Consider the following 15155-nt stretch of genomic DNA (forward strand, 5'->3'; position numbering starts at 1 on the left):
TGAATTAAAAAGATAAAAAAAAAAACTATCTTTTATCAAGCTAAATTGAGGATATCTACCCTAAATTTGAGCAATGGTTTAACATTCAACAATTAATTATTTACAGAAAAGGAAAGGTGCGAAGAATGGTGAACCATGATTTTTTGCCCTACTTTTACTCTTGTTAGAGTTAACGAAGACACATGAAGCTTCAAATACCTCATTTCCATTGAACCCTCTTTGTGGAAGGGACATCTTTAACATTGATCTGAAACTCCTAACTCTACATCCCATTGACATGCAAGTTCCCACCCTCCATACTAGGGCATAGACATCTTCAAAAGGTGGTGTTATAAGCAAACATATTTTGTTAAAAATCCCAATTCCAAGAGTCAAGTTCACAACTTGAATCACCCATGGAAGGAAGGGAGGTAAGCTTCTCGATGAATTATGGTGGATTGGGGGTGGGAGCCTAGAACTTCTTTTTTCAAAAATAGAAAGTGGACTCCATTTTTTATGAGAAATTTGAAATTAATGGTTATTGCAACAATAAGTGGTTAATGGAAAAATAAATAGACAAGATTTAGGATCAACATTACTTTTGTGTATAAAAATGCATGCACGATATTCTTTCAGTGGAAAACTTCTACTCCTTCCTTCCCTCTCTTTTTATTGTCCAATTTTTAGAACAATTCTTCTTATTTTATGTCCTTTTTGAAGATCAATCCAATATTACTTATTTTTATTTTAATAATTGTGTTCTTACTTTTCATTCAATCTTTAAATAATTTGCATTTATGTACTTATTGTAAAATAGAAATAATATACATACTCATGACAATATCAGGATGGAAAAATTATATATATAAACTTGAAAGATAAATGAAAGGGAATGAAAAAGCAGAGAGCTACTTACCTATACAAGTCTTAGGAAGCATACAATTAGTCTCATGGCCTTGGCAAACTTTAGAATTTGATGTTGTATTTTTCCATGGCAAAAGAAGAGGTGTAAATATTTTTATAATTTAATCTTCGATTGTTTTAGAATTAGTTATTATCATGCTTCTATCTTTTGACATCTTAAAATATTCTCGATATATTGGAAAGGAAAAGGCTTGCTTTGTTTAGAAAAGAAAATCGACACATAGAATTTTCTACAATTTTAATGCACCAAGATCTTGGTCTCTTCATACTTTATAGCATTTTTATTATAACAGTGCCCTATCTTTGGACAGATAAGAAAAGTGAAATGTATCATATAGTTCATGAATATAACATAAGTGGTACTATATATTAATTAACTATGAAAAATACATATTTGACCTTGGTTGAACTTTTTCATTATTTGTACAATATTTTTATTTCAGAAAATTATTAAAATATTAATATGGGCTTTATGAATATATATTTTCAATATGATAAAGACAGTTGCAAAAATATAAAAAATGTCATATTATTTCATCAATTGTTGATATAATGCATTGTATCATTTACGTATATGTAAATGTCATTTTTACTTTAAAAATTAATATTTTCAGGGGTCTACTGTACTTTCCTTTTAGTTTTATGTCTACATCATTACTAATTACTGATAGTGGTAATCTGTAATTTTTATTTTTTATTTTATTTTACTAAATGTCTAACCAAACTTTCTCTCAATGCAGCAAGGTTCCTTCTCAGTATGATCTTATCATGTTGTCAAGTATGAAAGACAATAAAAAACTCAAAACATGGGAATCTTTCGCATTAAAACTTGGTCAATAAACCTTTTAGAATGGGAAATGAATCCCATTTTAATTTTTTTTTTCTTGTTCACTTAAACCAAACTACATAAACTTCCAGTAATAATATTAACTTATAGGACCATATATTATGTTCTTTCCATTACCTTCTGTTTATGTCTATTGAGCTTGTGTTGGTTAATGGGCATTGATTATTTAAGGGGGCATTAACCAATACAAGGCCATGATGATTGAATCCTATTAAATTTTCGTGTGCATGAATTTGTTTGTATAAATTATGCTTATAAAAAAAAACAAATAGTATATTTTTTTATAATTTTTTTTATCAGACAAAGTTGGATAATAAATGAAGAGCACTTGAAGTGTTTTAATCTTTTACAAAAAATATCCTAGGCAACACGTTTTATAGGTACCAACATTGCAACAGTTCTGAGTAAACCTATTAGAGAGTTGATCTAGAGACAATATATACTGCTAAGAAAACACAACCTCAATTATGTTCCCAGGTTGTACATAAATTTAAATTGTAGGTAGCTAATAAAAAAGCTTATGCACATTAACTTATAATTCAACATTTTAATATTCAATAGAAGTCTATTATTCATTTCTTATAAATGTTTGTAGATAAATAACTCTGTATATGTTAGAGTTTGATTGAAACCCTGAACTTGTATTGGTTAATGTGCATTGATGAGGGGGTATTAACCAATACAATTCAAAGGGATTCAATAACTTTATTCTCTCTCTAAATTCATATCAATGAACTTTGTTATATGCATTTTAAAAAACTGAGAAAGAAAGTTACTAAGATGATCCTATTTTTCATTATTTTATGCAGAAAAAACCTACAAAGATGTCTGTGCCTCAATTTGGAGGGTGGGAACATAAGGCACCAGGAGTGCCCACTGATTATTCAATTGTGTTCGGTCAAGCAAGGGAAAACAAAAAGACTCAGAAAACTAATTTAGCTGAAGTCAAACGTTTAAGCCCTGGAAATGAAAGGGATAACCTAAATGGAAACCATCGTCATGGAAATGGCCATGGGCGTGGGCATGGTCATGGTCATGATCATGCTCATGGTCATGTACATGGACATGGACATGGACATGGAGCTGGACCTAGTCATGGGCATGATAAGGAAGATTCTCCTTCTACAGTGAGTCCTTAATCCTTGATTACTTTGCTATTAAAGTTAGTTTATCATTTATGTTTATTATTACTCTTTGAATTTTTGTTCTTAAGACTTTGACTTTCAATTATTGTGTTATCTATGTTTTTTTTTTCAAATATTACACCTAGTTTTGATCCATGTCCCCTTAATCAATGCACATGATCAATAATAGGTGTAATGTTTTCAAAGTAACAAATGGAAAATAATTTTTCCTTTTCTCTATGTTATAATTACAATTCTCTTGATCTCACTATGATAAGTTTATGGACACTACAATGAATTACAAACCATAAATATAGAAATAAAAGGTAAAGAAAACAAAATGAAGAAATATGTGTATAAGTTAAGGCAGAATGTTCAAAGGTAACAAAGCAAAGTATAGTATGATTAGCTCACTAAAAAGATGTCAAAGACCTATTAACTTGTACCCAATACAGGCTAGAAATCATTGTTACCTTAGGGTTGGATTAAAAAGCTACAAAAATGAGAAAAATATAAAGAAAAAAATATTAAAATTTTTGCTTTGAAAAATCAACTTAAATTTTAAAATTTAGGTACAAAATGTAGAATATATAAATATAATGAACCAAATTAAATTTTAAATATAAAGTTTTGTATTAATATTAAAATAGTTGAATTTATAAAATAAACTAATATCAATAACAAATATACCTTTTTAATTTTGTAGAAACAATTAAAAGTTTTAAAATATTACATGACGTGAATATAAGCTTAAGATTAATAAAATGTTCTTTTCTAAAAAAATAAAAAATAAAATAAGAAGTCAACATATTTTATCTATCGTATTAAGTTGGAAAGACAAATTAGTGAATTCAAAAATATAGTCCAATCCACCACATTTTTGTCAAGTTAACTTGACCAACTTAATCATCTTTACATATATATATATATATATATATATATATATATATATAGTAATTAAGAATTTTTCTAATGGAAAAGTTAATGTCAAAAGCCATATTTAAATATTGGGTAAGTATGTTTTAGTCTCTAAACTTATACAAGAAAGTAGGATTCATTTTTATCTTAATCTTCGATATATTTTTGTCCTCAAACTTTACAAATGAATGAACATAATCCTTTTAACTTGACCATGATAACTTTTTTTAAGTGTTGAATGATGTTTCGACTGATATTTGAGTTGTTTATACTATTTGACACATTTCAACTCAAATGTCAACTTGAAACACCATTTAACACGTAAAAAAAACTTTATTGTTTTAAAAGGACTATATTAATTCATTTTTAAAGTTCAAGGACCAAAATGTATCAGAGTTTAAGACAAGAATGAATTTCAATTTCACATATGAGTTTAGGAACTAAAACATACCTAACCCTTTAAATATCTATTGAAAGAAAAAAAAAATCATGAAAAAACTAGATCAATACTTAAGAAAGGAAAAGAGTAATAACAAAATTATGAAGAATAAGAAGGGTTTCTTTCAGCTAACAAAATCATAACCTATAAAATTGGAAATTCTAATATAAGAAGTTCTCAATCCTATCATTGGTTATCCTATCAACGGAAGAGTAAGTTATCAATCCTATATATTATTATCTTATCAACACAAGAGTTGCATACACATAATGAAAGATCATGGACGAGCATAAATATAAACACTTTCTCCATCTAATTAGATGTCAAGGCATAATATTTCTAGCACGAAAAGCAAAAAGAACAAGTTGAGTTAACTTCAAGTCATATAACCCACATTAGTTAAGATGATCAACATTGTCCATCACAAGAGTAATGACCACAATCTCAATAGTTAGAGCATAATAAATATTGATGTAGGTTGAAAAGTAATGGAGAAATTACCTTGACTATTACGAAAGAGATCATCATAAGAGACAATATTAAAGTTACTACAAGAAGCACCATTTGTATTCCCTTTAGTACAATTTGTTAAAGGAGGAAACCAATTGGCTTCGATTATCCTCGGTGCAAAAGGAAGAAATAAGAATGTAAAAGAATTTAAAGAAAAGAAAATCATTCATATCATTACCTTTAGATAGTCTCCCTCTGATAGAAAATTCAAATTTAATGTAGGAAAACCCTTGACCATGAGGGCAAATTTGTTATCAAAATGTAGAGAATTCTTCATTTTCCAAACCATCCAAATGATTTGGATCACAATAGAGCTCACTATAGTCATCATGGGTTGCGTACGTTGTGCACTCATGAAATCCAATAAATTTGCATCACAAAATTCAACCTTAAAAGGATAATAAAAAACAAGCTAAGTTTCTTCTTTTCATCTTACATAAAAATTGCATAAATATACCATTGTAAAAGCACTTTTGTATGCACATAGTCATTAAAAAATATCAGAAGAAATTACAGGTTATTATGCTTAGAATGTGGTGGTCACATGAACAAAGTTGGCATGCCTTTCTATTAGACTCAATGTTCTTGGTTGTGTTTCTACAACCATTGTTGAATTCAACCTTGCTTCCCTTTTCTTAAGCTTCTAGCTCATCATTGTATATAACAAATCTTAGACAATTGTATTAATGATTCAAGTCTCCCCCTAAGTTTATATCTATATAGAGAACAAAAACTTTAGACTATAACATCTAGGTGTTAATTCAAAAATTTCATAAAGCATTGTGTTTCTTGATTCAACATTCTTCTACCCATTTTTCATTAACCAAGTTCTCTACATATATCGTTCCTTTCTGTTTCGTCATCTAAAGTTTCATTCTCTTCTTGCACCCTCTATGTACCAGTCTCCAACATAATACCCAATTTCTCTCTTCTTATTATATTCATTGTAAGTCTTTCATTTTACATTCTGGTACTGTAAAATTCTGATCTTATTGATCTAATACACTGTATAGGGAACATACACCAACATGAAAATGAAAAGTTTACCTTTATATTTGTATGCTTCATTCATGCCCACACTTTTAAATGAGCCATGCTAAATATTTCCCTTGCAAGAGGTTTAGCCTCCCTAAAGATTATATTGTTCCTCTTTGGTTCCAAAAACTTCACATGACAACTATCCACACCCCTCTTCCATATTATATTTTGTTTATGGTTGAGTTCTAATACAGATGAAGAACAAGTGGCTTAAAGTTTCCTTTTAGTCTCTAGACAAGTCACAAGCATCATTGTTTAGTAATCCTCTTTTGCACCTAAGACTTGCTTTTGTAGGCACATCATTTGACATAGCACGCCATACAAAATATTGTGTTGATGGGATGGTTTTTACTCTTCATAAACTATAAAAGAATTGTGAATGTTCTCCATTACAAACTGCTACAAATTTGTGTGTGTCATATTCATTGTATACACCTTATCTTCCCCATAAACCCACACCCTATATTAACTCATACCTTATCAAACTTTATCCTTTCAATTTCTTCCGTAAGGTTTTTTCCACTCAAATAATTCTCTCTTCCAACATATGTCCCATCCCATCTATCATCTTCCCACTTCTCACATTCACTTATTTTTAGTTCTTATTTGTTTGAATTTCCATATAATCTATTGTATGAATCCCTAAGGGATTTATCCCTAAGCCATACATCATCCCAAAACATTATCATAGTTCTAACACCCACGTTTTAGGTCACACTCTCCTCAAACTATGTTATATCTTCACCTTATATGTATACCTTATGCAAATCACTCCACCACCGAAACTCCCTTTGCTTACTTTTTCTTCTATCAAGCTTCTTCATGATTCGTATTTGGACTCCAAAATATCCTTTCATAATCAATGCCATTTTATACCTAATCTCCATTTCCACTAATCCAAGTGCTACATTGAACAACGTCATATCTTTAATCCCAAGTCCTCCCTCACCCTTTGGTTTACATAAGGTTGTCCATTTTACACACATGTTATTTTACTCTCATCTGCTCTCCAACCCCATAGGATTTTTCTCTTTACTTTCATGATTTATTCACTAATGAAAGCTTACGTTTTACACAAAGATATATAATATAGTAGAATAGATGGGAGGACAACTTTAGGTATGCATACTATCCCAGCGAAGGATAAGAGTCTTCCTTTCCACCAAGTTAAATTTTTCTTCATTTTTTCCACTTTTGGTTCCACATTTTTTTCTTGCATTTCCCTAACACTTATGCCAAGATACTTGAATTGTCCTTCAATCAAACTTTTGTTCATTCTATAATTCACCTGAGTGGAAATATTTAGAATTGGTGTCACCTTTGTCTATACCCTAAACTCTGACTTTTGTTTCCAAACCACTTCTTGTTTAAGCCTTACTAATTTTAATTGACCAAACCATTTCAATTCTCTTCGTCTCTTTCTCAACCTATAAATTACTCTCGTCATCCATCTATTCTAGCTCACTTATTTTCTTTATATGTATTGCTTGTTTAAGTTTACCCAAAAACTTCTTTATTCCATACTTATAGGTCCAATTTTAGTATTTTTAGTTTATCTTTTAGAGCAAACAAACCAGGCCCACACATTGTATAACTCTTCCACTTACTTTTAGAAAGTTTCTAAACCTAGTAACATTGTGCCAAACATCTAGTGTTCTAAAGGGTTTTGGACCCCAATCAATCTATTCCAAGTTAAGTAATAGTATATAGTGGTCTGGTATCACCCTACCCAAAATATATATTGCTTAATATGAAGCCACTACTCTAGCCATTGACTTGATACTAAGATTCTATCCAAGCGACCTTTATAGGTTCCATTTGGTTTATAGCTTGTAAATTTACACCCAACTACTACATCATTCACCAATTTTATCTATAAATTTATTGAATTCAACTATCTCATTACTACTAGGTCCTTTTACCCTTATACCTCTTCTTTCCTCTAGTTTCCTTACCGCATTAGAATATCCCTACATACACCATAATTTACAACTATATAGTTGTCTCATGTATAATATTTCTTTCCATATTGCACTTTTTTTTAATTCAATTGACATGATGAATAGATGTTCATCACTACACTTGCTCCATTTTCCTTTCTCCATATACCAAACACCGCTAAGAAACCATGGACTCTAATGTACCTTCACACTTAAAGCACTCTTTATCCCCACATTGCTAGAATCCCCTTGTCCCATTCTCATCTCCATTATCAATCCACTCTATAACCTTATCCCTCAAAACTGCTTAACAACTTTTTTTTTCTAATCTTTTCTAATTTAATTCCTTGTAAGAAAATCATTCATAACCCTTATTTATCAATTCGTTTAGATTCCTCCACTTTACCCTCCCACTCATTCCTCTTATATTTAGGCTTAGGATGTTCATTTATGATTTTGCAACCCCTCTTCCTCATCCCTCTAATAATGCAAATCATAATCCCTTGATTTCAATTCCTTTAGTTTTCTCAATACATTGTCCTCTTCTCTAGTGAACGTTAATCCTAATTCATTTTCGGTTTCCTAAAGCCTACTTGCCTCTAATCTCCTATTTTCTAACCACTATAATCTATTAAGATTTTAAATCACATTGTCAGATATTAAATTACTCAAGGTTTGTATAACTAACCTGTCTTCCATCCTTTGTTGGTTTTGCTCCCCTTTCACAGTTATGTAAATCAATTATCTTTATTTTTTTTGTTGGTTTCACCGATCCAAAATTCCCCGTGTTTTCGGAATGACTCTAGGTCCATTGCAGATTCTTTCATGAGCATCATTGGATTGGGTGGGTCTACATTGTTGTGGTTGTTCGTCTCTATGGGATAAATCAAGCACCAAGTATCATTATAAATAGTTTTTTTGAGAATTGTCTTCCAATACCCAACAAATACTATCATAGAGTTCATTGGTAAACTTAAATAATTATCATCACAAAGATGAAAGTCTATGTCTTTTCAAATGAGGATATTACAAAAGAACATGCTCATATCATGAGAGTCCATGACGAGTACGAATTTAGTATATCTTAAGAATGTTTAATATTATAGAATTTTTTAAGATCAAAATTAGAAATCAAACCGAACCCACCTTTTCTTCTAGGAAACAATTACATTCTTACTATGATTAATATTACTAACCCAATTTTAAAGAACGCTCTAAATCATTTATTATAGAAACTAGTTGAATATGTAAGATATAAAGAATTATACTTGATACCAAGCAAATAACTAGTTGAACGTGTCCATAATAAACAAGAGCTCCCTCTTTTACAAGGACATTTAACATGAATACAATTCATTAAGCCACAAAATGTTTTTGCACATAACTCCTTTAAAAAAAGGTACCATAAGACATGTTAAAGGAAATTATTCATGACCAAAATTAAGGATGTTTTAAGGCATATGGATAAATTCAAATATATAAACTTCTATATAAACTCCATTTAGCAAGACTAACGATCTGACAGAAATCATGACCATATGTGAAGTAGTAATTTGGTATTTGTCCTACAAAAAACAAATTTGTCATTTGCATACAAAACATATAGTTCTTTTGTAACATTAGATCCATGGGAAGAATATGTGTGTTCTTTCAAGTAGGACATGTATTTGTTAAAAACCTCTTTTAGAAAACAAATATGCATGGGTGAAAGAGGACCCCCCTGCCTAACACCTTCTTTTAAAATCCATATAACTTCTAGGTTATCATTAATAAAGAATGAGAGTCTAGCTAAATGACATTAATCCACGAATAGAAAATATCATTTGAAGCAATGGTTTTCAATTTGGAAAGATGAAAATTATAATCCAACATCTTAGAGAACAATTTCATATAAAACTTTATGGTTACTTTTTCTCCACCAATGTGTCAATCAAACATGTCAATAACTTTTGATGTGATATTGGTGTCATCCACTATATCCATACTTTTATAAAGCCACATTTTTAAGGAAGGACAATTCTTCATAGTAATACAAGATAAGAGACCAGCCAAAACTTTAGTGATTATTTTAAAACCAAAGTTTGCAACAACAATTAGTCTGAAATCTTGAATTCACTCAACACTCTAAACCTTAGGTACCAGTGAAATAGAGATGGCATTTAGAATAGGAAGAAATCATCTTTATTGACAAAATTGGTTTACACCTTGCGAAGTTGTTTGATGGACCTAAGGCATTATTACTACTAAAGTCAAACATAACTACGAAGATTTCTTTGAAATCAAGCACATAAGTGATCATAAACATAGTTATTCATATGAGTAATGACTATATTAATGAGATAATTATCAAAGATAATATTGTTTTAAGTATATGGATCATAGAAGAATTTAATAACATGATTTATTATATTAAATAGAGAAAGGAGAAAGTTGTAAGTAGAAAATATCCTTATAAAATAAATTTAACTAATGGACTATTGATAACCATGTGAAAGAATTTGGAGTTTTTATCATCATAGTTAAACCATTATATATGTGACTTCTCTCTCTAAAAATTTTAAACTTAACTCAACCTCACAATAATTGGTTTGTAATGTAAGGTTTACACCCATTTATATACTATACTTTTCTTTAACCAATATGTGGTATCTTTAACACATCCATATTAAGGACTAGACATCTTGAGCATTAAAGGAGAGGTTGGACATGTTGTAATGCCATATTAGAAAATGGACTTTAAGTCTAACTTAGCCTCACAAACTAGCTTGTAAGTTTAGGTTTTCACCCTCTTATATATATTATACTTTTATCATATTTCAAGTTAATATGGGTATTCAACACAACCCCTCATGTCGAAGATTAATCATATTTAATTATAATAGAGGGGGTTCAAATAGGTTCAACAATCATTTGGATATATTTTGATATAATATTTGAAAGTGTAGTGTAAGTCTAACTCAACCTCACAAAACTAATTTTTAAGGTGATGTTTGTAGACACTTATATACTATAATTTAACAATATCTCTAGTCAATGTTGGATCTCAAACAAATAGCTTCACATTTAAAATTGGTAGTTTATGAGTGATACACGTGAGGATTTGCAGAGATCCTTCATGTGAAATCCTTCATAGTGGCTTTAGGTTGATTGTGAATATTGTTTAATTGATTTTTCTACAGGAGAGTCTAGGAACCAAGTATTCTAAAATTTGATTTAAGAATTGCCTCTACCCCACCAATATTATTACGGAGTTCACCGATAAGCTTAGCTAAAGATGGCTATAAATAAGAAGGCTTGTGACTTTTGAAATGAAGATTAACATTGAAGAAACATGGTTACATCATGGGAGCACAATCTGATTAAGATATTAGCATATGTTATGCACGTTTAATATTACAGGCTCTATTAAGATCATAAATGGAAACGAAACCTAACCCTCCCTCAATAGTTAGCAAACATACCTTCTTCCAAGAAACAAATTAAACTTGATATCACAAAATGAACTTGCTTAATATGTTTAATAATCGACAAAAGATTTCCTTTCAAAGAGAAAATTTAATATGAATCTAATGTACTAAGCCACAAAAATGGTGTACATAACTCTTTTTAAAATAGATACACCTAGATATGTTAAAGGCAATGATCCATGACAAAAAAACAGGATGTTTTAAGGCATATAGATAGCTTAAAGATATAAAACTTGCATAAAAACACCATTTAGCTAGAACTATCAATTTGACTAAAATCATGATCATATCGAAAGTAATAATTGGGTATTTGTCTTGCAAAAGACAAAAATGTAGTCTAGATGGAAAATACAATGTTTTTTATACCTTTAAACATATCATGGTCCTACAAGAGAATAATATATTACCGACGATCATAATCTATTAGCAATAGCAAAAATCCATCGGTAAACATGATTTATCGACGGACAGAAATCATTGATAAAGTGGTCGTCGATAAAGTTTACCAACGACACAAACATTTGTCTGTAAATACCGACGACCACAAATTCGTCGGTAAATACCCGTCAATAAAAATCGATCGTTAACATTCATCACTAAAATGCGTGATTTGATCTCCTTATTCCTCTTCCTCTTCTTTTTACTTATTTCATCATCTTTTTGCACTCGCCACCACCGTCACTCTAGGTCATTTCATCCTTTGAGCTCTCATCCTCCTCCTACTTGTCTTCCTCTTTCCTCTTCCTCTTCCTTTATCTTCTCCTTCTTTTCCTCCACCTCCTTCTCTAACTTTGTCACCATTGTCATTGTCACTGTCACCAACGTCCTCTATCTATACATCACTGACAATCATTGACGTCAGCTTCGCGCGTCACTAGTTAGCCTTTGTATCATCAATGAACCTATGTTATAAAGCCAACAACCATGGGTGAGATAGGATCCCTTTGGCTCACACCTTTCTTAAAAGCCATGTAAGCTTCCATGTTACCATTAATAGAGATTGAAAATTCTACTAAAAATGACATCAATCCAATAATAAAAAATATCACTAAAACCAACTTTCAATGTGGAAAGAAGCAAATTCCAATCTAGTTTGTGACTCTTTTAATATCAAAACCATGGAAACTACTTTGAACTCAAGCACACAGATCAGCTTGCGACTATAATCATGATTAACAACAGGAGTAAGAACTTTGATGAAATCATTATTAGAGATAATAATTTTTTTAAGTATATAGACATGAGCATAATTTAATGATACATGATTATTAATATTTGATAGAGAAAAGAGGAAGTTGTGATCATTCCTTAGAGAAAGCTTTGATTTAGTGGATTTGCTATATTTAACCATACGACAGAATTTGGTGTTTTTGTCACAATGGTTAAACCACTATATTTATGTCCTCTCCATCTAAAACATGTAATCAAGGGTAAGGGTTTTGCTAAGCTAATTAGTTAATAGTATTGTATGCACACATTCAACGAGAAAACTGATATACCAATTCCAAATAGTGTTGACTAAGTCAGTGCTAATTTGCCACCAAGTTTTAAAGTATTTTCAGGTTGGTTAATGTTAATTGTTCAATCTAAATATTAATTTAAGTTAGTCTCCATGTAAAATATTTTTTAAAAAAATGGCCTATTCAATAATTTCACTCTTATATCTTTTTATGTCCTATATTTTTTTCTTTTGTATTTAATGGGTCCGGTATTTATTTGTTAATAGAATCTATTTGGTCTCTTTCTTTAAATTATTAAAAACATTTAAAAATGTCACATGTCAAGAGAGCTGATTCATCGTTTACATTTAAACTCCTCTAGTTTCTTTTCTTTTCAATTTTTTTTCTCCATCTCCCTCCACCTTCCTCCAACTTCCTCTCCCACTATCTTTCTCCACCGAGTGCAGTTAACTAAACAAAATTAAGATTTTACTATTTGTCACATTATCCTATTGTACTCTAATGAGAATTTTATTTTTGAAATTTCATAAATAAAGTTATCCTTTTATGAAGTGATGTTTTATTTTGACATGAATTGTTTTATTACGGTGGAAATTCAATATTTAAAGAATTATGTGTGTTATTATGGTGCAAGTTCAATATTCAGGTGAAAGGTGTTTTATTATAATCTCTGCACATAATCAAGTCAAAAAAACATATTTAAAGAATTATGTGACCATACCTACTATTATATGACATAAAGAAAACGTCTAAGGTTGCTAACAGCATATTTTTAGATTGTAAGAAATTTCATTTAACCTTGGGCTGGGTCGCTTTGGGTAGACATGAGTAAAAAATAGATGAAAGAAGAGATAATAAGTTGTGCAGAGAAATAAACCTAGATTAAAGAAGTTTGAGCGAAGGAAATTCATATAAAAAGTGAAAGAGAGAAATCTTGAACATGGGCGGGAATTAGACTCAAATGAATTATAATATTTTTCCATGTTTAAACATAAATGTTTGGATTAAAACTATCTAGAGTTCTTATTCTAACTAATAGGTACATAAATTTATAACCATGAATAATATTCATGTCCACTAAATTAATGTTAACCTAAATATAAATAGTAAAATAAAACATATTAACTTAAATAAATATTAAAAATAAATAAATAAATAAAGAGAATTTCTTTTTTGTCTTAACATTTGTTTTTCGAATACACATTTTAAATATATTTTTTAAATTAAAATAATTATTTTATTAATTTTAGTTTCTTTAAAGTTAACACTGTGTTTTTAATTTGATAATGTTTTTACAAATTTAACTATTGTTTGATTATTAAACTACCTATAAAATAAATAAAAATTATTTATATTTAATTTCATAATATAATAATATAACAATAAGTTAATTTATTGGGAATGTCAATTTTAAAGAGTTGAAAATCAATATACAAATTTACCCTTTTATAATTTATGAGCAACTTAGATACAAAATTGATGACTTTTTTTTAATAAAGTGATGTTTCATTAATTTGACATTGAAAAGGGGTGAAAGTGATTAAGGGAGATAGGTGTGTAGAAGAAGATGAAAGATGGAAGACACTACTACAAGATGAATACAAAACTGTACTAACTCAAATGTAATTTATGATGTTGCAGAGGAGAAAGAAGGCTCTCATGAATTGCTTTACATCTTGACATCAATTTTCAAATCACACACATGAGATCATGATATTAAGATTAAGCATACAGGGATGGCATATATATAAACTTTCAGAGACATAGAAACCTCATCAAAAGCTTCCATAATATGAAGTGCCTTCTGTTTCTACTGAAGCTTTTGTTTCTATTGTTTCCATGAAACCCAAATGAATGTGTGACATTAGTCACTACGAAGCACTCTTACGGAGACCTATGCACCCAGAATTCAGACATCATTGTCGGAAATACCTTTGTCAAACACATCTTGCTCGAGAATTTCCAATCATCGTATCTACAAAAGGTTGAATCAATCATGTACTTATTTAATCAAGGGAGTCTTTGTATTATGTAAAATAATACCCTTCTCACTTATTCAAATATATTGTGTATTCTCATTTCTCCTTAATTTTCTTTAGTATGTCTATTTCAAAATAATTTACTAAAAGCTCACCATGTCACTAAAACAAGATATAGATATATAAATAATTTATTAAAACTTTAAGTCAGTATTTTTTGAATAAACAATTTTTAAGATATAACTAAAAGAATGACCACTTAGCATTTCTAAGAGTCGATGTTAAGAAAAAAGTTAATGGAAATTAGTTAATATTGTCAAATTTGTGTCACACGTACAGTAAGAATTAATTCATGAACATTGACTGATTAAGATCAACTCTAAGTGGTAATGGTTGAAAAATCAGAGAAAAAACAGAGAAGAGAGTTTTGTCTTTGAACATACACTATGATAGAATGAAGAGTAAAAGTCTTCTTACAATATTCTTACATTCTGTACGTGTAACATGAGGAAACAATACCACATGATTCG

General features: G+C 29.8%; 1 protein-coding gene across 1 annotated transcript; it reads left to right on the forward strand.

The window, feature by feature from the left end:
• The first annotated feature begins 234 nt into the window (after positions 1-234).
• LOC114186553 (protein catecholamines up-like) lies at positions 235-14693 on the forward strand. The gene is made up of 3 exons (XM_028074487.1): positions 235-410; positions 2560-2877; positions 14288-14693. Exons 1-3 carry the CDS (start codon positions 396-398, stop codon positions 14324-14326), a joined length of 372 nt encoding a protein of 123 aa, XP_027930288.1. The 5' UTR covers positions 235-395; the 3' UTR covers positions 14327-14693.
• Positions 14694-15155: the final 462 nt, after the last annotated feature.

The sequence above is a fragment of the Vigna unguiculata genome, chromosome 6 (assembly GCF_004118075.2).
Source record: "Vigna unguiculata cultivar IT97K-499-35 chromosome 6, ASM411807v1, whole genome shotgun sequence".
NCBI classification, from domain to species: Eukaryota; Viridiplantae; Streptophyta; class Magnoliopsida; order Fabales; family Fabaceae; genus Vigna; species Vigna unguiculata.

Excerpts from the sequence above, each read along its gene's own strand:
- LOC114186553 (XM_028074487.1), top strand. Across the intron at positions 2,878-14,287 it reads AGGAAGATTCTCCTTCTACA|AGGAGAAAGAAGGCTCTCAT; the intron begins GTGAGTCCTTAA and ends ATGATGTTGCAG.